Source organism: Cyclopterus lumpus, chromosome 21, assembly GCF_009769545.1.
Source record: "Cyclopterus lumpus isolate fCycLum1 chromosome 21, fCycLum1.pri, whole genome shotgun sequence".
NCBI classification, from domain to species: domain Eukaryota; kingdom Metazoa; phylum Chordata; class Actinopteri; order Perciformes; family Cyclopteridae; genus Cyclopterus; species Cyclopterus lumpus.
Genome location: NC_046986.1, coordinates 21,595,134 through 21,619,002, shown reverse-complemented (window position 1 = coordinate 21,619,002; position 23,869 = coordinate 21,595,134). Strand labels below are relative to the sequence as shown.

The 23,869-nt window shown below is 43.0% G+C and overlaps 1 protein-coding gene across 1 annotated transcript in view; it reads left to right on the top strand.

Annotated features, from left to right (window-relative positions):
- The window catches only part of itgbl1 (integrin, beta-like 1), a 41,640-nt gene that overhangs the window by 13,225 nt on the left and 4,546 nt on the right, over nucleotides 1-23,869 (top strand). Inside the window, exons 4-9 of the mRNA XM_034561961.1 lie at nucleotides 226-348; nucleotides 627-767; nucleotides 3,620-3,760; nucleotides 4,791-4,937; nucleotides 13,044-13,160; nucleotides 22,988-23,134. Of these exons, the coding sequence (XP_034417852.1) occupies nucleotides 226-348; nucleotides 627-767; nucleotides 3,620-3,760; nucleotides 4,791-4,937; nucleotides 13,044-13,160; nucleotides 22,988-23,134 (816 nt within the window). The remainder of the gene's footprint in view (nucleotides 1-225; nucleotides 349-626; nucleotides 768-3,619; nucleotides 3,761-4,790; nucleotides 4,938-13,043; nucleotides 13,161-22,987; nucleotides 23,135-23,869) is intronic.

Genomic DNA, 23,869 nt, shown 5'->3' with positions numbered 1-23,869 from the left:
TAGTCCCAGCTCACTGAAGGCTGAACACCACGCACAGACAGAGCCTCCATTTTGCACATCTGCAAACCAGCTGGGCTCTTTCAGTGCACGGCACTAGAACGTACACAACCAACCACATACTGTACACACACACACACACACACACACACACACACACATGCACACGCTTGACCTTTTTATCAAACACACATGAGCTTTTAACTGTGTCTGGCATCTTTATTATAGGCACCTGCCACTGTGGCAGCTGCATGTGTGACAATATGCACAACAGGGGTCTGGTGACGGGACACTTCTGCGAGTGTGACGACAGCGAGTGTCTGGACGAGGACACCGGGGAGGTGTGCGGAGGTAAATTATTCATTCATAAGTTAAAAAAAAACTATTGATGGGCTTTGCTTATCAGTTTGTCAGAAATTAGGGTACTTTAATTTTTCTAGCAAGTCTCAAACAGTGGAAATTAAAAGCAGTTAAAACTAAATGTTGCACATGTTATCTTTTCTTTGTGAAGGTCTCTAAAAAAATATTTTGATATAACATCTTAAAAAATGGAAATTGAAGTTTTATTGTAGAAATCTGACGACGGTGAACTCATCAGTCGTCGCGTGTGCATTCTGATCTGCTTCCAGGCCACGGCCAGTGTTACTGTGGAAACTGTTACTGCGCTGCTGGTTGGCATGGAGACAAATGTGAATTCCAGTGTGACATCAGCCCATGGGAAAGCAAGCGGAGATGCACATCTCCAGATGGCAAAATCTGCAGCAACAGAGGTCTGTTTCCCCGCTCCGCAGCCCATGTACAGTAGTCAAATTATTTCATGGTTTTTGACTTAATGTGTATCGCTGATGATAAACGTGATACGGCCATCTAGAATTTAAAATATATACAAAATATAATAAATATGGACGAAAATGAGTTCAAACAGCCATTATGCAGATTATCACAGATTTACAAAGCAATGATGTAGTGGAATAATAAAGTACGGCAAGGATGCTGTGCAATTCCCTAATTGTCACTACTGCTTCTAACCCCGTTAGCACCCACCTCATCATCGTGAGAATTGAATTGTGTTGCTCGGAAATATGAAAACAAACACTGCAAATGGGATCAGGTTCATTTCCTGTCTGTTATCTCGGGTCATGAAGACGACCAAAGGTTCAACATACTTGTGCTGTCCGCCATCGTCTATTATGACTGATATATCCCGCATTGCATTGTGGGATATTTGTGTCTTTGCATACTGAAATATGTCACCGGAAATAGTTTGCATGTTTTTCTTGTGTTGTAAATGGGTTGCAACTGCATTTTGCTGCGCATCCATGTGTTGCATAAGGACGATAAATGATTCGTGAAAACTTCAACGTATCCTTTGAACGCAAACGCTATCCCACGAAGTAGCGACGCTACGAAGGAATGAATGGAATCCAAACGCAACATAGACTTATACAAATATTTGGTCCGTCACAGCTTCCGGCATGTATGACAGCTCTAGGTCACAGATGAAAAAGAGTCAGTTTTGACATCCAAGTTTTGAGTCTGACAAAAAAGAGATGGAGATAAAGGAAAACAAAGTAAAGCAAATCGCTGGAGAAACACAGAGATGAAGAACAATGCATGGAATAGACCGATTGAAGGAATCCTCATGTTAATTTCGCTGAACGTCACCAGAGCACGGCGGACAGACGAACCCGAGCTCAAGTGATCCTGCGGGATTTCCGTAAAGCTCTCCAAAATTAATTAGTGGACTGGCTGAGGACTGGTGGTAAGAGCCAAATGGTAGGCTGCATGGACAAAGCCATGAGTGCACAGCCGACGCAGCACGAACAAGCATCTACGGTGTTCATGGTGCAGCAGCCCGTCGTACTCCTGTTTAGCAGAGAAAAGGCCAGTTGTAGGCCGGGCAATCCCCAGAGTCCCCGGAGGAAAGAACACAGGAAATACATCCGCAATTAAAAAGAGTCAATCTCAGTTCAAATCAACCGCGACACACTTTTATTTTTTTTGCTCGCTAATTAAGCAATGCATTATGCAATGCATTCAAAAGTACTTGTTATGCCTCAATTTATTCATTGATTCCTTTTTGAAAGGTGGAAAGAGATGCCGGTTGTATAGCTTTGATTTACTTTCCTTTATCTTTTTGTTGAGCAAAAACTAAACTGTGTAAATGAAATGAAACAAACATGGAGAGGGAATCACAGAGATTTGACTGACAGTGACAACCAAACGTGTCATATTGTGTTCTGGAGCTACTGAACCTCACGTTATTTAGAAATGGATGAAAAGAAGATTCTTTTCACATTTAATTACCTCTCTTCGAAGGCAAGAACGAAATATGATAATACTGCTTAGCTTTAATTTGATGTTATATTGCACTTGGCGTAACAGATACAACGCACCTGTACTGTAAACGGTCCAAAACACCACTTACCGACATGCACTTCCAACAAATATGGCCTTTGCTCAAAATATTAGAAATCCTGTATTTCACCGCCTCAAGTATTGTAAAAATATGTTAACATATTCCAACATCGTTTCCAACCTGCCCCATTCGAGTGCAACGCAATTCTCGGAAGTCAGACAATTTGGTGCTGATTATAATGGGAGACAATTCTCAATTCCCCCCCCATATACGGCACGTCAGAAATAATCCTCCTTTTTAAAGCATCGGGAAGATAATTCCCAGTGATTATGGGAGATGGATCAAGGACGATGATTACACAAGAGGGTTGATTTGATTTCATCACCCTGTATAGATGTGACGAGTCTCTGTGCGAGGGTTGGAAATATCTCCGGCTCCACTTATGCTCCGAAATGAATGAGTTAATTATTTGGCTGACGGGCACACAATAGATAGACTCAGTTTCATTCCAACAAACTGACAACCCCCCCAGCCCCACCCCCACCCCCTCTGTTCAGCTCACCTAGCCTCCGCCGTTGAGCTCATAATATACCAACAGGCGTGCTGTCAAAAAATGATAGCAGCTGCATAACTATGGAGGCTAAATATGTGCATCTATATGCGCTTTCTGGATCACAACAATTTGACTCGGAGATAATATGGTTGCACAAGACATACAGAAAGGACTGATTGCCCTTTTGTGTTGAAGGGGACTCTAATGGAGTCCTGATTTTATTGTAGCATTTTTAGCTAGCTCGTACAGATGCTGTCATCTGACATTCGTGGCAGACATTAAAGTGCACGGCTCTATGAATCCAGGGCTCCGGGGTTATGAGGGTGGTGAGGGAGCCAGGGCCAAGGGCCAGCCACGCACCAGCCACAGCCCCGCAGGCTTGTCAGCTGGCCTGGCTCCCCCCCACCCCCGGGGGTTCCCCGTGCTCTGTCCCCAGTGATAAGAGAAAATGGGATTTTTCTCTGGCTGCTGCTTGGGCTGACAGGCGGACAGCTATAAAGGAAGAAAAAGTGAGCCAGATAATGTCTGCAGCCTAAAGTAGCCTAAACTAAATCCTTCATGCTGCATCAGTGCAAGAAGCACGCCGCCCTTTTTTAATCTTTACACAGTTGAATTTCTCATTGTATTTATTGTTGATTTATTTGGACTGTAATACTACCAAATTAACAGTGTGTGTGTATGTGTGGTTGTGTGTTTGCTGTGTGCGTCAGGGACCTGTGTGTGTGGAGAGTGTAACTGTCATGATGTAGACCCCTCCGGCGACTGGGGGGATATCCACGGAGACACATGCCAGTGCGATGAGAGGAACTGTCACGCGACCTACGACCGCTACTCCGATGACTTCTGCTCAGGTGAGCATGCTGTGTTTGGATCCACGTACCTGTTTGCAAAACATTCACAGAGTTCCCCGTAAAAGTGTACGCAAAGAAGTGCATGGTTCAAGATTTCGGGAAATACCCTTATTTGCTTTCGTAAAAGTTATTTAGATGAGAAGATTGATAGGCTACTGTCGGTGCAGTAAATATGCAGCTGGTTAGCTTAGCTTAGCCTAAGGAAAATGGAAACGGGGGGAAGCAGCTAGCCTGGCTCTTTCAGAAGTTCACAACATATGTGAACAAAAAACTAAGTGTAAATGTCACCAGTAACTTCATGGCAACTGCTACTAGACAAAAAATAGTCTGGTATATTACATAAAACAGTGGATTGTCATTTTAACTTCACACTTCGGGGGTTGTACAAATAAAACAGATGACAGTCGTACTCTTTGGAGGTGCTGGCAGGCAGCTCTTGTTGCCTTTGGAGCCAGTCTTTACGCTAAGCTAAGCTAACGGTGATATCAATCTAACTCTCTTTTTTCCCAAAATGTTCCCAAAAGGTGCAAAATTCAGAACATATCTGTGAGCGGGGGATTTCCACACGGCTCTCAACATGGTGACGGCTTCGCCAGCAGGTGGCAGCTAATGATGCTAACAGTGCTAACAGTGTTCACCTGAAAGGGTGGGCGCTATGCTTCCGCGATGACGCCGTTGTTCGAGACGCTGTTTACAAAATTAATAGTTGTTCGCTGCTATTTTAATGCTCTGAATTCGAAATTAGTCACAGGAATAATGTATAGCTCAATGTTTGAGAGAATGCAGACGTGATTCACATCTTAATGTCCTGCATCTCATCTTTCTCCATCAGTGTCTCTCTCTCTCTCACCTTTCTCTCACACTAGCTCCCCCTTTTGCCCTCTCCTCTGCTCTGTGACCCATTGAACTCTCCCCCCTGCTCGATGTGCCCGCTTCACCCAATTCTGTTTTATCCAAAGAATTTTCCATTGCACAAAGCCCCTCCACTTTGTTTCACCTGTCTGCCTCCTCCACCTCTACTCCTCGGCAGGTCACGGCCAGTGTAATTGCGGCAGGTGTGATTGCAAGGAGGGATGGTCCGGGAAGAAGTGCGAGCATCCTCTCTCCTGCTCCCAGCCTCTGGAGAGCAGTCTGAAGAAGTGTCGCGGAACGTCCAATCTGCCCTGCTCCGGACGAGGTACCTGATCTTCCCCTCCCGCTCCTGTTGCCATGGTTACTGCAGCAGGCTGGCACTCTGCCGTCACCTCTTGGTGTAGAACAAGCCATTTCCAGTGCTTCACGTCTCCTCAACCATCCTTAAGAAGGCTGTGAAAGCACCAAGCAATCAAATCCGACAGCATCTTCAAACAAATCTAAAAGCAGCCACTTATTGTGGTGCCTGCATGCATGTACAGTATGTGCAGGTTTGTACAATATTACTGCTTGTGAGTGTGTGTTAGTGCCATACTTGTGCATACATGTGCACGTTTTTTTTTGCCCTCCGTGATAATTAAGGTGCACCGTACGCCTGTGAGCCTTCGCTGTCAAAGCTCTTTCGATAGAAACAAGCAGTGGGCGGATGTGTCTAGATTTAACACACCGCAACGCATGCTTCATTAGTGGCCCCTCTGGACAGAGGAAGCTTGTTTTCCTGGAGCCTCCGAATGCCGGGACTAATACTAATATTAGGCTTGGATATTCAGAGGGCATCACTGGAAACCCCGGGCTAAGAAAAACAAAGGTTCCGCCTTTGTCGTCCCAGTCCTATACCCTTGTGCCTGTTGATTGATGATAGTAAGGTGGAAGTGGGAGGGGCAGTAGTGCCTATTTTAGGGCTAGAAAACCAATATGCTATGTTATTCAAATATTGCTGAATCCTGAATGGTGCACAGAATTACCTCTTCTGCCACCTCCTGCTGCCCATTTAAAGCAGGCTTGAATGTGCGTGTTTATATCGGACCGCATCGCTCATAGTAAGAAGATCGAGTTGAATATGCCATGAATATGAGCCTGGACGTCATGTTATGCCCTTGAAATAACCAGGCACTTCGCCACAAATGGCTGTTTCATGGATGGATCAAGAGACACATGTAAAAAGCAACGTTGAGTTTTTAGTTCCTGCTCCTGAATTCTTGTGCAAAAGTAAAACACCCACACTCTTGATATAATCAGTAGAGTGAGGCCAAAACAATATACATTTGTTTTCAATAGATGAAGCTAAAAACATGCAGTCAGTCCATTAATTAACCGCCCAGCTGCTACTTCAATTGATGCACAAACCAGCGATTTAAGAGTACACTGAACTCCACATGCACACAGCCCAAAGAGGGGAGAACGAATTACTCAGCTTTTGTAAAGCCGCGCTGCTTAATCTTTACAGGTGCTGGATATAAGCGCCCCGGGCCACGTCTACAATATACTGCGTTAAACTGGAATCTCACTTTGAGCCAAGACGTATGGCATTCATACTATAGTCAGGTTACACAGTCGTGCGGTTGGATGTAAAGACAGACGAGCAAATGGTGTTCGTCCAACATTCACGACATTCGAGTAAAGAAATACTGTCACTCATCTATTGTACAGCTTACTTGAAATTAAATCAGTTGCAAGGTTATTCATCCATAGAATTTCCAGACAACAAAAAGCAAAGCCGAGCTGATGGTGTAGCCTTGCCACAGAGCTACTGTGCCTACGTCCAGAGGTAACAATGCACAATGGCCACGTTGCCGTTGTTCTCGGACTGACTGACAACCTGCATTGTTCCAAATAAGATAAGATAAATTGTCTCGCAGCAATGCAGAGCACACTTAGCAGACTTCTGAGTATCCTTGTGTCTGTATTTTTCACTGATGCAGCAACCTTAATCCATCAGTTTTACAGTGCACCGCTTCTCCATTCATTTTGCTCCAAACATTGTTATGTAATTTTCTGGGGAAAACCCTTCAGTGTACTGATAATGAGATGACAAAAAGAAAAAAGAGGTAGAGTCGAGTAAAGCCTCCTGTGCTCTGTTGGTTTCGCGTTCATAATGCAGTCAGTGGCGGGTGTTACTCCAAGTGGCACAGTCTGCTTTGGTCTCAGTGATGTGCGGATTTATCAGGCGTTAATGTGAAGCATTGGTTTTCTGTATCATCTGACTGTGGGGGAAGTCAGTGGGGAATGCACGTTTGTATTTGTTTCCAAATACTCATCAATTATTAGATCAGGCATCTGCAGCCATACCAGACGGAAAGAAGTGGATGTAGTCACCGTGGCGTCACCCAAGGGTTTGTGCACTAAGGGTGGAGCCAAGTACAACGAATGCTGAAAAAACAAACGTAATGTGACAATTAACTTTCATGAAGTGAAAGGGTTAAAGTTCCGAGACGAATGCAGGTTTAGGGCGGTTTGGGTTTGGCTTCACTTTTCAAACGTCGAGGTGGCCATCTGCCTGAAAGACAGGCGTGGTTGCTACCATGAAGACTGCTACATCAACCTCGCCATGAGGACAACAATGGAACAATGACAGCAATACAGCAAACACAGCTCCCATAATGTCACCATGATGTTGGCAAAGTGCACTCTACAAATACAACCAATTTGGGGCCTTTGAACACATTAACCATTCATGACATATTGTGTCCATTCCATAAAAGACTTTGGTTTTGACGGGCTCAAACCAATTCCACAACAACATGGTTGAGCAGGCATTGCCCTCCCCCACCTCACATAATGAAACAGCAAAGATTAACTTGTGCTGGGGGAGTTAATTAGCTTTAATTCCTCCAGCAGTACCTTTAAATTATCTTCCATTGCCACAACAACATGGGACTTTAAATTACCTTGTGCAATAGAACAATTAATGGGATCCATAAATTCATCCTTTTAAAATGTTTTTTGTTTCAGACATCCCAATCCATCTGTTTAAAGTGTAGTTCAAGGAATGTCTAACATCTGCAGAGGCCGACGATTTCCATCTTTCACATGTTGAAAGCATTGTTTGTGTACCATAAATCCTCCTCCTGTTCCTCCTCTGTTGTTAGTAATAAATGTCTGAACGTACTATTTACCGTCTCTGTTCAGCTAGACAGGGCTGCCGGTGATAAGGAGCGAGGTTGACTGTGCACGTGCATACCTTATAGTGTTTGGGGTGGAGTGCGTGTGCACGTGCTTCATTTTTTTTCATAAGATGCTCATTTGGTTTAGTGTTTGGAAGTTTACAATCGCGGGAAACAAACGGGTGTGACAGAGTTCATTGCAAGGCTTCGATGGAGGGCAAAGGATGTGCAGGGAAAGAAAGGGGAAAGGGAACGATAAACACAATGGGGAGAGAGAGAGAGAGAGAGAGGAACTGAAGGAGACAGATGTAGAAAATCACTTAGGCATGGATGAATGCGGCTGGTCTGAGGTGGCAGCTTGAGCGGAAAAGCCTTGAAATTTGAAACAGCAGCTTCGGGGCTTTTCTTCCTTGTGGATAGCACATTCTTTGCACCGCGGTATTTCCTCGAGGAAACACCTGTAACGTCTTTCTGCTGATTCTTGGGATTCCTTTCGCTGCTCTCCGAAATGTGGGCCGTATACATTAATTGTGTGCGCGCGTTTGTATTCAATCCAATCCCATTCAAATGTATTAATAAAGCACATTTAAAAACAAAAGTGGACCAAATAGCTGTATGAACCAAAATGGCAATAACCATAATGACAAATTAACACAGTTTAAAAGGCTGTGTTAATAAGGCTGTATTAATATTGTATTAAAAGGCGGTGTTAATATTGTATTGTCCTGTAAAAGGACAATACAATAATGAAAGTAATAAGACAACTCTGAGACTGAATAAAAAGCCAAGGAAGATGTGTTTTATTACAGAGTTTAAAAACAGGCAGTGTCGGGGCCAGCCTAACAAGCTGGGGGTTTCTTGCTCCAGAGTTTGGGGGGCTACACAGGCGGAAACCTCCGCTTCTGAAAGGTGAAGCCAATGCTGAAGCGTCTGAAATCTGCATTCTCTCTAATGGCCGTTAGGGGGCGACTCCTCTGGTTGTATAGAAGGCGATGAGAAAATGACTTGATGGACTCAATCTCTAGTTTCAAGTCTCATTCAATACAGCATGATGTTCATTTAGTAAATTATGGTTACGGTGAAACTGTAAAAACATAGCCTTGGGCAATCATTTCAAGTGGGATTTGATCCACGAGATTTGATTGGATCGTGAATATGATTGTAACCTTTTACAGGAAGAGAAAAGAGAGGGATTGTGAAAAATGGTTTGGTTTGATCACTGCAGGCTATTTATATGGTGCACTGTATGCATTTTAAACAACTGTTATACACTTCTAATACAGCCTGATATTGGCAATACACCCGGTGCTTGCCTTTGGTTGCTAATGGGATGCTTTCATTCACACCACTCGATCATTCAAAGCACCATTTGACTGGATGTGTTATACTGTATTTGGTGTGATGTTGGACTCACTGCAGCTGTCACAGAACTAGAAATGACATCAATGTAATGGAGAGGAGATGCTTTGGCTGGCAGAGTGGATTTTAACCGCCGATCCACGGTGTTGAAAACCTTGTAGAGTCGTTATTTCAAAAATCCACGTTTAATCTTAGTCCCCTTTTAGTTTTCTAGAAACATCTAGATTCTACACTGGTATAATTTTTTTGTTTAGTCAAATAGCTTTGTTTTTGTCCAACTACAAAAAGCACATTTTCGCCAGTGTGTTAATTTCACAGCTCTACAGTGAGAGGAGTGTCACAGCTGTGGTTCTGCTTATGCAGATCAGGCAGTGCAGCACAACGTTGGTACTGGCACAAAACATGGGCAGGCATTTCCACTGGGTTCAGACCACTTCACAGAAAATTGGAAAAAAGTAACACTCAGGCAATCTAATTTGGAGAGTCCACACACACACACACACACACACACACACGTATTCACATTCACAGGCATCTTCACACTCACATTAATTCAATATTTTCGATGATGTTTAATTGTTCTAGCTCACATTTAAATGCACATAAAAATAACACTTGGTGTGTAGCAAGTTTCATTCACAATCAATCTGCTGGAACTGCAGAATGTGTGAGTCCCTGTAGCCTTGTTCTATCTGCAGTCTTTAAGTTAAAGCCTTAAAATTGGTGCTTGATTTAAACAGGGTGGATAGTAGAATTAAAAACCTTGGGCGTGGCACTTGGTTGTAATACAATAGTAGCACTAACGGAAAGCTTCTCTGCAGAGACTTCAAGTACCAGGCGGAAACCTCTGGTTCTGCAGTGAGGCCGATGCATTCTCTCTACTGATTGTATAGAAGTCAATGAAAAAATGACTATACTTCTCTCTTGATTTATTCCCTCAATAAACACTGACTCCTCCGCATTCCTAACGTGGTAACATGGTTGAAAAAGAAGCAACCTGGTGACGGCTGTCATCCAATATATATATATATATATATATATATATATATATATATATATATGCCCTCGATGGACTGGCGGCCTGTCCAGGGTGTCCCCTGCCTTCGCCCTATGTCAGCTGGGATAGGCTCCAGCGCCCCGCGACCCTAATGAGGATAAGCGGTATTGAAAATGGATGGATGGATGGATGGATATATATATATATATATATATATATATATATATATATATATATATTTAACAATGCATTGATCCTGCCCTAGCCCCCTTTTCCAGTGTGTGCTGCACTGCAACATGCCTGAGTTTGCACTGCTGCTCCCTAAACTGTCAAAAAGTCTGCCAGACCCTAACCTGTTACATGTCTGTGAAATTACACATGAAATGTATTCGGTTTGTGACTTTGTCATCAAGGTCGCTGCTCACCTTAGGACAGGATGACGAATTAAACGTCAACACACACCAACATGCCCGCGCGTCGGCGTCGTGGGTTTGACGAGCGCAGGCATAATCGATAAGGCAGGGGTGTTGCGACATCACTGGTTGCCTGGGTAACAAAGTCCCCGGAGCAGATGGCGCCGTGCTATATGTGAAGCAGGAAGAGGGGTGGCTGGTCATAAAAAGTGACAGTGATGTGACATGGACAACCCATCGGATGACGCTGCCAGTCGAGCGGCTGTCTGGCAAAATTCGTGTTCGCGGCTATTTATTGCCCTTAATTCAACTCAGTGAGTCATCCAAAGATAAAAGGCCCATGCACATTATGGATATGTTGGAGGTGTTATTTAGTGGCACTAAACACAAAATGGATCCAGCAGGGCCACGAGCAGGGGAAACACAGAGAATAATGACTGTGCAGAAAGGACATACCCAGCTCAGGAGAACAAGAGAAACAGACGCACTCAGTAAGCTGTGTTCTCAACATATGTCTTTGCCCAGCTGGGAAATTCCCTTTGTGCACTTATTTTTCATAGCTTACCTGTTTGTAGCCCTACCGGGTGTCTTTTGTCTGCATCATTTGTGGATGTGTACCTAGAAAGGATGTCCAACTGTGTGTGTGTGTGTGTGTGTGTGTGTGTGTGTGTGTGTGTGTGTGTGTGTTAGCCGTTTGTCAGTAGAGCATAGGCAACCAACGCACATTTTATGGTAATGCCTTCGTATTCCGAGGTTGAAGGTGATTACGTTTCACCTCTCAGTACCAATGTTGCTAATGTATTATTGGAGTAACATTGCTGTTGCTGTGAGTAAATTATGTAGAGTTTGCAAAGTAACACTACATGGTAAGGGGGGTGGTGAATTATCATGAACCTATCCGTGGCTTAAGGCATTTAAAACAAAAAAAGAAGCATGAATTCATTCATGTAGTACTTCACAGACTGCCGTGAATGTCTCCTTCATAGGTCAGGCTGGTCTCATCAAGTATTCGTAGCTATACTTACGGAAAGTAATAAGCGTCACTTGCTGATATAATTGTGTGTGTCATCTGGGTAATCATAAATGAGGAAGTATAAAGACCGCGAACGCACACACAGGGCGGGAGGCACTGGCGGTGGGTCCAACACACAGCGACCTTCCAACCAGGAGACCGCTGTTTGTGTGGAACGAGAAGTCAATCTTCATTTATTTGTCACGTACCTTGCGTACTTCAGTAACGGCACTTCCGTGGTAATTAAACCAAACTAATTGCTTTGTTGCCTAAACCTAACTGAGTTGTTTCCTGTGAACACAGAAGTTTATATTGAAAAGACTGTATGCGGGTAACGGCCGCTAGCTGATGCGTTGCTGTCTTTCGTAGGGAAACGGAAAAAGTCACTTTTAGTAAGATATCATACAAATCCTCGTATGAAGATACATTAAAGGTAAATCTGCAGCTAAAGGGACAGGCCACAAAATTAACCAGTCACCGCAGTGCACATGTATGAAACTTCCATGAATGGTTTGTGAGCTTTAAGCTAATGCTATGTGACACACACACTTTTTACTTTCTTAACTAGTATTGATTAATTAAACAGAGTCCAAAATCATGATGTCATTTTAATTTTTGCAACTACAATGTCTGGATACACCTACAGACTGACTTTATAAGGATGATAGATTCATAGGAAATAAAATATATTATTTATCGGTGTTGAAGAAGGACCAGGTCACCACTCGATTTGAAGCAGCGGAAGCAGAATAAAGTCATGAAAAAGATTAATAATTAATCACGATTACAACACTTAGGAATTCAACAGTGTACCTCTGCACTGCTGTGACTAATCCACTTTTTGTCCTGCAGACTTACCTTAGAGGACATGACCATCATTCATAACTCAGCAATCCTGATGGTTGAGATACCATAGCTGCTGCATTCATTTATGTTCTTTCATTAACTCATGCACGAGATACTCATTATTGTACATTCCTGTTCATGAAGTACTGCATGATTAACTTGTGCTTTTTCATACATTAATAGGTCAAGCATGAATTCATGATAATTCAAAAAATCTGCCACACAAGGTGTGAGCATTGACAACAAAAAAAAGGACTATAACGAGCACTTCAGAAGAAGATTCACCCTCGAAGCCTGCAAATATCTGTGTGTGCCACCCCCCATAGTTAACATAGCCCTGAGCAGCCGGGTGAAATGAGCAGGTATGCTGCACAAACACCTCCAACGATGGTTCAGAATAAATGGTGTTCGCCTAATGAGCTTCACCGCTAGCAGAGCATGCTCCCTGTGGCCTTCTTCACCGGCAGCTCGCTGGTGTGTGTGTGTGCGGCCGGAGGGGATGTCGTAGGCAGACTAAGTCAAATTATAGGTTGACTAAAAAGTTAGAAAAATAAAAGAAAGATCATTCTGCTGCTTGGAAAACCCAACAACTGTTGTGAAACACTGCTCAGATGTGAGAAAATGGTCTCTGTTTTTGTAGGTCAGTGCCGATGCGGACAGTGCACTTGCTACCCACCTGGGGACAGCCGCGTCCACGGCAAGAACTGTGAGTGTGACGACCGTCAGTGCGAGGACATCGGCGGAGAGGTCTGCGGAGGTGAGAGCGCGGACACACGCGGACACACTCACACACACACACACACACACACACCAGGCACGTGCACAGATAGACCCCTAGTGGTGCTCGAGCACCTGCCCTTTTGCCTTGGATGAGAAAAGTGCCCCTTCTGCTGGAGCCCAATTTTTTCTTCATTCATCAATATTTAAGAATAACAATGACTCTCTCTGTCATCAATTCCCCCCAAATGCGTGTTGATATCTGACGGGGCATTTATTTGAGCTCTTGGGAGAGTTTCGCCCCGACATGCACCGCGGCGCTCACAAGCCCACCGCCTTCTCTGACCCGCAGCATCAGACAAACAGGGAATGACGGTGTGTGGGCAATCCCCCTGACGTTGTTTGGTGATAAATTAACCACAACATTAGCGCCGCTGAAAACATTACGTCGCAACTGGTCCGACGTTTCCTGAATAAAGAAACAAAAACAAAAAACTCACGAAATCCGTGATTTCAAAGCCTCGTCCAGCTGTTTACTGACGTTTGTCATGTTTAATGAAGAGAGAGACGGCACCGAGGAGGACGCTCCTGTGAAGATCCTTTAATTTATCCAGAGAAGAGTTTGGATAAGTTTTAAGTTAGAATATTTTTGGATTGCATTTGGTTACACAATATGGCCTTGTTTTGTCTGTTTTTGCCTGTTATTCATTTATTTATTCAATTTGATCATTTGAGTTAGTTTGTTAACAAAAAAAGATCCTACACTGTTATATATAAATATATTTGGCGATGAGTGCCCTTTTTTTTCGGTTTGAGCACCTGCCCCCCAAAATGTCTGCGCATGTGCCTGACACACACACACACACACACACACACACACCTTCATCTTTGGGTCCAAGTTGTGTGAGCAACGCAGGGAATTGACGGAACACGGCAGTAAACAGATGGCGAGCCTGCATTTCAACATCACTGTTCAAACTGTGAAGAGGAGTGGGAGGCCTCTCTATTTGTTCCACAAATAAAAAGGCTGCTCACTTTCGGCTTAATGAGCATTGAACCTCGTGCAAGACCCACTTCACAGCACGTAGGAATGCTCTGCAGAACTTGTTGCATTCACAAATGTGTTTTTTGTCCATTCACCGGTGGATTAAACCCGTAGAGATCTTTCTCTACAGGTGGAGCTGAAAGGTTTCTCTGTGTGATATTCAGAGCATTAATATTGCAGCAAAAAGCTATTTTCTATGTAAAGATATAGTGGAGTAATGTGTGTACTGAGCAAAGAATTAAGTAATTCTCCCTCTGCGTGTCAGTGCATGTGAGCGTGCCCCGTTGGCTGTCTCATGGCGCTCTGCACTAGAGATGGTGAGTTGTTAGCTAGTCAAGTTAGCGACATCAACCACGCTCTTTCCCCCAAAAAACATACATGTATGTGGATTTGTTGCCGAAGCCCAATTTCCTTTTGAAGCCAGAAGTTTATTTTGAGAAGACATGCAATAAGTTGTCGCTTACAAAACGGAACCAAATCCGTTGACAGATTCTGTTCATTCTCTAAGGAAAGCGGGTGTTTCCTGACAGACAGCGCTCGGTGAGTTCACTGACCATTCGCCGAAAGTGAATTTGCATAAATCTCGACTCAACCACAACTTCGTGCATATTGGACCCGTAATCTGCAAGGCAGCAGGCTCGAGAAAGCTCGGATCAAACCGTCCAACTATGTGGCGCTGATGAAATATGAATCAAGATGATGTTACTGCCTTGCCTCAAATGTTTTCAGAAACATATTTTAGTGCAGTTTGTCACCCGGGCGCCATATTGCAAACCGCCCAGCCGAAATCCTGCACCGCCCATCGGATGGAGCTAACATCTATCCGTTCATTGGCAGGATTAGGTGTATCTCCACCATCAGCGCTGTTTGCACCGTTAGCTGCAATCCATTTGGCTGATGGATAATATCTTAATCTGAAAGAATGGAAGTTTGGAGTTTATTTTTAGATGGTATGAAGTTATTGGCAAAATTTGGCCTGCCTAAATTATACCCACTCCCAGCTGCTGCCTCGGGGTCTTCATTCAATGTGTAACAGCATCTACCGTATGATATTCTCTTGTGTATTTCCGTCTCTGTCGTGTCCCCTTGACCCCCTCCCACCTCCGCCAAGGACCGCTTTGCTTTAGCGAGACATTTTTTAGCACTTAAGTTGGTGTGTCACCATTCCCTATTTTCGGCCCAGTAAGCCACTGCTCTTATGACATGTCGCTGGCAGCTATATTAATTTTTTATTTTTTTCTGACACTGCTTCAATGCTCGCACAGCCTAGCCTCCCAGAAAAAAAAGGATGAGGTTAAGGATTTTTGCTCCATGGTACTGCAAGTACAGGTCCAAGGTGAAATAGGATTGGAAGCTAATGGAAGCTAAAGATTACACTTTCAAGTGTTTGGATTCGGAGTCTATGAAATGAATTCAACCACTACGGTGTGCTATTTGCTTTGCGATTGCAATGCCAGAGCTTTCTGAATTTGCTCTGGCTCTGACTCTGTCATCTGCTGCCGAGGCTCATGGGTAGTAGCACAGTACCTATAGGTCCATTCTTTAATAACAAACACATTACATGGACATCTCCTGAGGCCGACAAGGTAACGCGTTTACACCCCTCAACTAATTATTGCAGAGGAAACTACACACACTTTGTGCAGCGTGTGCACACATACACTCACCCAGTTTGAAACGATGCCAGGAGCAGATGCTGAATTTGAAGATCAATACGGTGTGATCCTATCTGCTCTCTTTGATATCCACAGGCACAACACTCCCCCCCCCCCCCACACACACACACTCTTAAACCCTTGAGCTGAGCTTGAGAGAAATTGCTCCAAGCCTTTGAAGCTTCGGTTTGAGATCTCGGGGAAGTTTGGGCTCTTAATATGAGCCATTTAGGCACAACCACTGTAATGGATGGGTTGCGCTAAAAACGTTAGAGGCTCAATTGAAATGGATATATCCCTTTGCAGCTGCTGCTGGCAGACAGAGGACGAGAGGAAGGCCGATGAAGATGCATTTAAGGATCGCGGTGCCCCGAAAAAAAAGCAGAACAATTATATTGTAAAACAGCCAAAAACCAACTGTCCGAGGGGAAAACTAACATGTGTTTTATGTCATGATATAAATATAATCTTTGTTGTAATTTGCAGGATGTATTACTCCATTTGACTGCCTTTTCTTTTACAATTGTGTATCTGTGTTAAATTTGAGCATATAGACTCTATGCTCAAATTTAACATCTCAGTATTTTCTTAACACATACACACATACATACATAGATACATACACACACACACACACATATACACATAAACACACACACACACACACAAACATACACACATACACACATACATACATGCATACACACGTACACACATACATACACACGCATGCATACATACATACATACACACACACATCCATACATACACACGTACACACACACACATACACACAGACACACATACACACACATCCATACATACACACGTACACACATACACACATATATACACACACATGCATACATACATACATACATACATGCATACACACATGCATACATACATACATACACACGTACACACGTACACACACATGCATACATACATACATACATACACACGTACACACACACGTGCATACATACATACATACACACATACATACACACACACATACATACATACATACATGCATACATACACACATGCATACATACATACATACACACGTACACACATACACGCACGCATGCATACATACATACATGCATACATACATACATACATACATACATACACACGTACACACACACATGCATACATACACACGTACACACACACACATACACACAGACACACATACACACACATCCATACATACACACGTACACAAATACACACATATATGCACACACATGCATACATACATACATACATGCATACATACATGCATAGACACATGCATACATACATACATACATACATACACACGTACACACGTACACACACACATGCATACATACATACATGCATACATACACACGTACACACACACATGCATACATACATACATGCATACATACACACGTACACACACACATGCATACATACATACATGCATACATACACACGTACACACACACATGCATACATACATACATACATACACACATACATACACACACACATACATACATACATACATGCATACATACACACATGCATACATACATACATACACACGTACACACATACACGCACGCATGCATACATACATACATACACACATACATACACACACACATACATACATACATACATACATGCATACATACATACATGCATACATACATACATACATACACACGTACACACACACATGCATACATACATACATACACACATACATACACACACACATACATACATACATACATGCATACATACACACATGCATACATACATACATACACACGTACACACATACATACACGCACGCATGCATACATACATACATGCATACACACATACACACACACATACACACATGCATACATACACACGTACACACACACATATATATACACACATGCATACACACATACACACACATATACACACATGCATACATACACACATACACACATATATACACACACATGCATACATACATGCATACATACATACACACACGCATGCATACATACATACATGCACACATACATACACACACATACAGTACATACATACATACATGGGTCCTTGAGGTCTGCACTTAGTGCTGTAAAAGAGAAACAACATGACACATGCACAGCTTTTCAAAGAGTGAACTGATTTTTCCCAAACTCTAACAATAAGGAGGAGCCCCCCCCCCCCCCCCCCCCCCCCACACACACACACTCCCTCCTCCACTTCCCCTTCCCCCCTCCCCTTCCCCCCTCCCCTCGATGCTCAGACTATCTGCGTTCAGTCTTGAATCGACATGCAATCAAATCCGCCTTTTCCCGACACCCAGCTTTCTTTCTTTTTTATGTTGTTTTTTGTCGGCTGTGCCATTTTGTATCCGTGGTGCAGTGCAGCATCTGAGGGTAAATGTCTCCTTTAAAGGGGGGGATGCAGTATTTATGTGAATGGATTACTGGTTGTAACGTTGTGTGACGAGCTGTCCAGAAACGATTCTTCATGAGGCGTCTGCAGTCACACACACAGACACACAGACACAGACATGCTGTCGGGCTGACAATGAAGTCGGTACACTCAGAGGCCCGTGAGAAGCTCAGAGGTATACTCTAAAACCGCTACCCAAAGTGAGAAGTTGGGGATCAAACAGAAAAGTAGCTTCATGGTGAGGGCGCGGAAAGAAAACAACATCCCGGGGCACAGTGCTGTCCGTGGCCCCGGGATGTTCGGGCCTCGCTGCAGACAGCTGCGAGGGAGGGGAAGTGAGAAATGACACAGGCTCCTTGCATATAATTCAATCCCTAAGTGTTAACCAGCTTGTCAGTCAGCTCGGTCCACACTTGGCTCTCAAGGTTTTTTTTTTTTTTTTTCCAAACACAAAGATTGAGAGGAGAGAGCGGCCAAATATCCACTTTGCACTTTGCGATTGAGGCCCAAGTGCTCGTTCTTCAGGCCTCCCTGGTCACGCAATGGGATAGATTGGGCCATTATGTCTAATGGACAGTCGTATGTTATCCTATATTCATATGTTATATTCTAGTCGTTGAAGTTTGGTATATTTATAGTTTATTCTAATACATTCTTTATGTATTCTACAGGTATATATCTCTAGTGCTCGTATGTATATGTTGACTGTGGATAACTGCTGTAACACAATTAATTCCCAATTTGGGATTCAAAAAGTCAGTTTATCCATCGATCTATTGCACAACTCTATAGACAGTTGCATTGCTTCAGAGCTGGCCATGTGAGGGTTAAACATACTGCTCACTGATCATATTGCACGATATGCACATCATATGACTTGGGTTCCTGTGAGGTTTTTCGGGCACATTTCTCAGATATAATTAGGACCCGGTTGTTGACATGGATGGTATTTATAAGTCTGAAACCAGTTGATATGCCAACTAACATATTACAAGTTTCTGATGAGAAAATGTATTTATATGTAAATTGGAATTGGAATCACACAATAAAACAAAATCCTAATCATGATATCTAGCGGTGAAGTGCAGTGAGGATGGACTGAAATCCTATTTTTTTTTCCTGTGTGCATCTAGATCAAAGACACAAATTACAGGGTTCAATACCAGATGGAGCACCACCTCCCCCCCCCCCCCCCCCCCCCCCCCCCCCCCCCCCCCCCCTCCCCACAGTCCATCTCTAAATGCTGCAGCACAATGCACGCTCTGTGAAAGGCAGGTGCAGGCTAATTGAATGAGGGCGAGGTTGACGATCCTCCAAAGCAATTAACTGCTCTCCCAGGCAGGCGGATTGAGGCAGCCGAGCATGGCCACGCCATGGCTGCCACTCCACTCCGACTGAGACAGAAGCTCGCTAACTTTCATTTATAACCTCCCAACAACACAACTCACACACACACACACACACACACACACACACACACACACACACACACCTCCGATACATCCATCCCACACCTCTACCTCCGTTTGATTAAAAACAGCAAAGAAGAAAAGAAAGAAGAAAAAAAGGAAGCTGATGAATGATTTGTTGCATAGTTGGTGTTCAGTTATATTTTGCGCAAGCTGTGTCTCTAAAGATACTTGGAGATTTGATTTCTACATTGAATTACGGTCAGTGTGTTCAATTCAATTCAATTTATTTTGTGTAGCCCAAAATCACGAATTGCAAATGTGCCTCAGAGGGCTTTACAATGTGTACATATACGACATCCTCTGTCCCGGAGCTCACATTGGATCAGAAAAAACTCCCCAAATGGACAGAATATGATTATGAAATTATATAATGAGAGTAGTAGGCATGATGGAAAAGTTACAACTACCAAAAAAAACAGCAACAGTGGATATAGTAGAAAAACAATGATACTAAAAGCAGTAATGGTAATGGCCATGCTAATAGAAATGCAACTAATAATAATAATAATGATAACAACAGGAGGTGTCGGGCAGGACCAGGATCCAGATCAAACCAGCATCCATGTAGAGCTGTGAGGAGAGAAAGCACAAAGACTCCGGGGAAGGACCAAAGTTACTAAAGTTAGTCATTCTACTTCTGTTCTTTCTAAAACACGAGATTGCACAACAAAATGCAAGCTGTAAACCCTTTAATATGGCTGAGTGGAGATGTATTGCCAGAGATTTGGACATGGACTTTTAAATTGGACTCAGGTCTAGAGGCAAGTGGAGCTAGAGGGACGATACAGTAGATTTTAAGACCGTAGGAGTCATTACTTGGAGACCTTGTGTTATCATGGTTGTACTCAAAAATAGGTTATGTTTTTAATTGCATGCCCAAGTAACGTTAGCAATATTTTCCTGTTATCTTAAATAATTAAAGTCCATATAAATGTTTAAGGGCAATTCACTTTCAAGGAAAGTTTTCATTGTGTGTGTGATATGTTTTTCTCTTTTAAATTGGATTGCAATATCCTGTTTAAAGTAACCATGCACCGAACAAATGATTACTGCGGATACTGTATGCTCATAGAGGGAGGAGTGATGATAGTTCATGCTTTTGGTGAACTTTTATGAATTTTTTAACACAAAGCGGGCTCAGAGCCTCTGTATGCAGCGTGAGTTAGGTCACACTAGGTGGGTGGGTGGGAAGGCGGAGGGGGTCAAACAAACTCCTCCAGCGGACATCTGTTAATGTCACGTGCAAAACTAAAAGCAAAATGTCGTCACCTGAGTCGTTAGTGACGTGAGTCGTAAGTGTTAGTCATGTTAACGTCAACCTCTTCCTAAACCCAGCTAAGTGGTTTTGTTGCCTGAGCCTAACTTCCTATGAAGACGAGGGTTTACTTGTGAAAAGACACCACGTAACAAGCGGATATTAACTCACTGTGACACACGTGCCAGACGTCAGAAGGGTATGTCGAGCATCACAGTTTGAAGCACGGAAGCTCTGACCAAGGGGTCAGTATATGATGACGTGTTGGACCTGCTACTCAAAGACTTGACCTGAATTGGACTGAAGTGTCTTGTGAGCATCTTGTGAAAGTTGCCAGGCCGGGCATTGTCTTTTAAAGAAGTACCCAATGGCCATTGGATAGTCCGATCTATTATCCGTAGTCTCAGACGCATTCTCCTTTATGTCACTTTCACTGTCAAGGAGCTGCAGAAAACCTTTGTTTAGAGGTCATTTTCAATTGAGAGTGTAAACGAAGAGCCAAGAGAAATGGCCGAGGAGGCTGCTGTGCCAGCTTTCATGTGTTTGTTCTTCCCCCGGGTTGTGTGAACTATCAACGTCCTCACAGTGACCAATGTATGGCTCTTATACTGCGATTCATACTAAGTATGGTCTAAAACAGCTCGCTAAACATAACTTAGTCACGAGCGTCAATTTTGTTTACTGCCAATCCCGTGAATCTGCCGTATATAAAGTATTGAGTCATAATTCTCGCGGTACCTACGCTTCCTGAAGGCAACGTAGTTGAGGCAGGTCCTCAGCGTTCTCTGTTATGCTGCTCATGATACCCCACGCCCCTGTAGTTGAAACCACGCCCCTGTAGTTGAAAAAAATAACTGAAACTGAAAAAAATAAGATTCGAAACTGTAAAATAAATGATTGAACATATAAAATCTGCTACTGAAAAATTAAAAAATATATTTTATTTAAAAAAAAAACTGAATACAAATTATATTCAGCCCAACAAAACTTTTCATACACTTATATTTATTTTGAATACATTGTTGAGGTTCGAGACCAAAACTTGAATTTTCAGGTTCAAATCTTTTTTTCAAACGAACCAAACTTATTGGCCTGGATTTGGCTCCATAAATGTGTGACCTGTTAAGTCTCAGCTGACAATCAAAATGTAATCAAACAGCTGTTTGACTGAATGTGTAACAGCACGGTAAAGATTTACAATGATGTGAAGATGCTCCGCTCATTACCTCTTCAACCTGGCGTCTGTAACAAGATGTGAACACAAAGGAATCAATCAATGGTGCCACCGCCTCCACATGACGCCATTTGGATTGAAGTGAGCGCACTGCGAGCGATGTAACCGTCGGAGATGAAGGACAGAATAAGTGAATCAGTGTGTGTGTGTTTTCTGTGTGTGTGTGTGTGTGTGTGTGCGCTTGTTAAAACCAAAGGCACGCTGTTGGCTATTAGAGCATCCAAGCACCCAAACTGCCTTCTTCAACCAATTAAATATCCCCAGTTTGGTGTTTGGTGTGTGTGTGTGTGTGTGTGTGTGTGTGTGTGTGTGTGTGTGTGTGTGTGTGTGTTGTCGTCTGCCATTGCCTTTTCTTTGTTTTTCATCTTTCTCTGAAGCGCTGGAGATTTATTAAGGACAGGACAAGACCAGGGATGACAGTTCCTTTCATGTCCCCAGAGAAAATACAATAAGCCTGCTGTGTGTCTCTCTCGTCTCCTTCTACTGCCGATTACTGTCAAGGTTCAGTGTCTGCGCTGTCAACTTTCTGTGTTTATTTGCTTTATCGCCTTTCTTGTTGCTCTCTCCAGCAGCATTTCTCTTGACTTTTCACTCCATCTCCGAATGCTTTTATGCGATTTAACTTTCTCTCTCTCTCTCTCTCTCTCTCTCTCTCTCCTTCTCTCTCTCTCTCTTCTGGTTGTGCTATCCTCTCATGGCCACGCTCCGTACTCTGTCTCCTTTGAAATGAAGGCCTTTCTGCCATCCGCCCCCAGGTCACGGTTACTGCTCGTGCGGACGCTGCATCTGCGAGGAAGGCTGGTTCGGGAAGCTGTGCCTGTTCCAGAGGTCCTGTGACATGAGCGACAGGCAGAGCAAGGAGCTCTGCGAGACCTCGGACGGAGTCATGTGCAGTGGGAAAGGTGAGCGAGATGTTTTTCAACACCGCTGAGTCCAAAAGTTTCCATAAAAGTCGTATTCACATGGTATTACTTTTAGTAGTACAAAAAAAAAGTATTCATGATGCAGACAAATGCTGTTTAGGTTGTGTGGAGGACCCAAACCCACCCTAGTCGATGTGTCCTTGAGCAAGACACTTAACCCTGCATTTCTCCCCGTAGCTGTCTACGGTGTATGAATGTAACATGTAAAGTGTCTTTGAGTACCTTAAAAAGCGCTATATAAATTAAATGGATTATTATTACTATATAACAGCTGGAGCAAAATTGTATTTCATATATTGTTGGGTATTTTAATCTACAACAGTGCATCACTTTTTAGATAAAAGATTGCTGTGTGTTCTTTTAAGTTAAATCTTAATCTGCTATGCTGTAAAATAACCTTTTTCCCCCTGAATTGTAGAAGTATAAAGTAGCATGAAAACAATGAAGTAAAAGTACCTCAAATGTGTACTTAAGGACAGCACATAAACAGTATATAGTCAGAAAAAAAAGAAACCTCAACTTTATTTTTCAAACTGCAATCCAGATGTTACGGGGTGAATTATGTCCAATCGGCTTCCACTGAGCTTTAAGAAAGTTTAAGTAAAAAAAGTTAGAAGAAAGAGAACTATATAGAAAACAATAAAAAAAGGCAATCTATTTATGGAACTTTTTATGTCCTTTCTCTATAGCATATCACAATATCTTCCCCCTAAG